The sequence below is a fragment of the Eimeria tenella genome, genomic scaffold (genome assembly GCF_000499545.2).
Source record: "Eimeria tenella Houghton genomic scaffold, Eth_scaff48, whole genome shotgun sequence".
Taxonomy (NCBI): domain Eukaryota; phylum Apicomplexa; class Conoidasida; order Eucoccidiorida; family Eimeriidae; genus Eimeria; species Eimeria tenella.
The window spans coordinates 191,000-194,013 of NW_013543388.1; the positions used below are offsets into that span (position 1 = coordinate 191,000).

The following is a 3,014-nucleotide window of genomic DNA, read 5'->3' on the forward strand; positions in this document are numbered from 1 at the left end:
CCCCCGGTTTGTCGTTTGTGTTGTCGTTTGGCCTGTGCAGCTGCGCAATGTGGTTGTGTTGTGGTTCGCTGGTGTGTGATGGAAGCCGCCCCCATGCGTGGAAATGAGAAGCTGTGTCTGTAGCGCAGGAGTAGGGCATAGGTTTTGGAGAAGAGGTGGCCGGCGTGTGGCGCCTTCCGACTGTCAGCCTTGACAGTTGCATCCCAGTTGCAGTGCATGTTGCCGCTGCAGGAAGCAGGACCGGGCTGTTGAGAAGGGTTCGGAATTTGTGACAATCAGGATACATGCTGGAGCTGGTGTTGGTGGACAGTGATTTGCTGTGGAAGTGCTCAGGCGTGCATTTCCATCGGCGAGTGGGAGTTTAAGAGTGATTTGTTCGCCGTTGGTGACTTGTTGATTTGCGGCTGTGTAGGTGCGTGGAAGGATGATAGGCGTTTTGGGTTTTAGGATGTAGGTCGCGCACATTGGACGAGAGAAGTGGAATGGCTTCGCTTTCTAGCCGTTTTGCCGTTTGGGCTGGGAGGCAGGCCGTCGCAGCTGCACCGTGCGGTTGTGTAGTGCTTCGCTGGTGTGTGGGAGGAGGTGTTTGGATCCGTGCAAATGAGAAGCTGTGTTTGTAGCGCAGGTGTGGGGCATAGGTTTTTGAGGAGAGGTGGCCGGTGTGTGGAGGCTTGCGGGTGTGAGCGTTGTCAGTTGTTGGATCGCAGTTGCAGCGCGTCTTGGTGCTGCAGGAAGCAAGGCCGGGCTGTTGAGAAGGGTTAGGAATTTGTGATAATCAGGATACGTGCTGGAGCTGGTGTTGGTGGGCAGTGATTTGCTGGTTCGGCTGGACGGAAGGGCGTAGGCATGCTAAGCGGCGAGTGGGAGTCGGAGGTTGGTTTGTTTTCCGTTGCTGACTTGTTGATTTGCGGGTGTGTAGGCCTGTGAACTGGTGTTCCGCTTTTAGGATTTTAGCTGGTGAGTGGCACGCATTGGGCGAGGGAAGTGGAATATCTTCGCTTTCCAGCCACCTTGTTGTTTGGGTTGCGCGGCAGGTCTTCGCAGCTCCACAGTGAGGTTGCGTTGTGGTTAGCTGGTGTGTGGAGGAGGCTGTTGGAAGCAAGCACATGAGAAGCTGTGTTTGTAGCTCAGAGGTGAGGCATAGGCTTTGGAGGAGAGGTGGCCGGTCTGTGGTGCCTTGCGGGTGTGGGCGTTGTGAGTTGGATTGGAGTTGCAGCACGTGTTGGTACTGCAGGAAGCAGGGCCGGGCTGTTGAAAAGGGTTCGGAATTTGTGACAATCAGGATACGTGCTGGAGCTGGTGCTAGCAGGCAGTGAGCCACTGCTTCGGCTGGACGGAAGGGCTTGGCCATGCATGTTCAGCGGCGAGTGGGAGTTGGATGGTGGTTTGTTTGCCGTTGGTGACTTGTTGGTTCGCGGCTGTGTAGGTCTGTGAAAGGGTGTTAGGCGTTTTGAGTTTTAGCTAGTGGGTCTCACGCAATGGGCGAGGGAAGTGAAATGGCCTCGCATTCCAGCCGCTTTGCCGTTTGGATTGCGAGGCAGGCCTTCGGAGCTGCGCCGCGTGGTTGTGTTGTGGATTGTTGGTTTGCGTAGGGGGGCGTTGGGATGCGTGCAAATGAGAATCTGTACTTGTAGCGCAGGAGTAGGGTATAGGTATTGGAGGAGAGGCGACCGGTCTGCGGAGCCTTTTGGGTGTCAGCGTTGCGAGTTGGATCGCAGTTGCGGTGCGTGTTGGTGCTGCATCAAGCATGGAGGGGTTTGCGAGAAGGGTTCGGAATTTATGGCAATCAGGATACGTGTTCCAGGTGGTGTTGGTTGGCAGTGATTTGGTGGTTCGGCTGGACGGAAGGGCTTGGGCATGCATGTTAAGCGGCGAGTGGGAGTCGGAGGATGGTGTATTATTGTTGATTTGCGGCTGTGTAGGTGAGTGGAAGGGCGCTTGGTATTTTGGGTTTTAGGATGTGAGTGGCGCGCATTGGGCGAGAGAAGTGGAATGGCTTCGCTTTCTCGCCGCTTTGCCGTTGGGGTCGTGAGGCAGGCCTTCGGAGGTGCGCATTGCGGCTGTGTGGAGGTTCGTGTGTGTGAGGAGGATGTTTTGATTCATTCACGTGAGATGCTGTGTTTGTAGCTCAGTAGTGGGGCATAGGTTTTGGAGGAGAGGCAGCCGATGTGTGGTGCCTTTCGGGTGTCAGCTTTGTGAGTTGGACCGCAGTTGCAGTGCGTGTTGGGGCCGTAGGAAGCAGGGCCGGGCTGCTGAGAAGTGTTCGGAATTTGTGACTATGGGGATACGTGCTGGAGCTGGTGTTGGTGGGCAGTGATTTGCTGGTTCGGCTGGACGAGAGGGCGTAGGCATGCTAAGCGGCGAGTGGGAGTCGGAGGGCGGTTTGTTTGCCGTTGGTGACTTGTTGATTTGCGGCTGTGTAGGTGCGTGGAAGGGTATTAGGCGTTTTGAGTTTTAGGATGTAGGTCGCGCGCATTGGGCGAGGGAGGTGGAATGGCTTCGCTTTCCAGCCGCTTTGCCATTTGGATTGCGAGGCACGCCTTCGGAACTGCGCAGTGTGGTGGTGTTGTGGCTTGGTATCGCGTGTGGGGGGGCGCTCAGAAGCCTGCAAATGAGGAACTGTGTTTGTAGCTCAGGTGTGGGGCATAGGTTTTGGAGGAGAGGCGGCCGGTCTGTGGTGCCCTGCGAGTGTCAGCGTTGGCAGTCGAATCGCAGTTGTATTGGGGCTAGTGCCGCAGGAAGCAGGGCTGGACTGTTGAGAAGGGAGGCGGAATTTGTGACAATCAGGATACGTGCTGGAGCTGATGTTGGCAGCCGGTGAGCCACTGCGTCGGCTGGACGAGAGGGCGTAGGCATGCATGTTCAGCGGCGAGTGGGTGTCAGAGGGTGGTGTGTTCTTGTTGACATGCCGCTGTGTACGTGCGTGGGAGCGTGCTAGGTATTTTGGGTTTTAGGATGTGAGTTGCGCGCATTGGGCGAGAGAAGTGGAATGGCTTCGCTCTTCAGCCGCTTTG

At 56.3% G+C, this 3,014-nt stretch overlaps 1 protein-coding gene across 1 annotated transcript; it reads right to left on the reverse strand.

Annotated features, from left to right (window-relative positions):
• Positions 1 to 775: 775 nt before the first annotated feature.
• ETH_00001455 (uncharacterized protein) lies at positions 776 to 1,351 on the reverse strand (the record flags this gene model as incomplete). Its single annotated transcript, XM_013377225.1, has 1 exon — positions 776 to 1,351. The coding sequence occupies one exon, from the start codon at positions 1,349 to 1,351 to the stop codon at positions 776 to 778; it is 576 nt and encodes a 191-aa protein (XP_013232679.1).
• Positions 1,352 to 3,014: the final 1,663 nt, after the last annotated feature.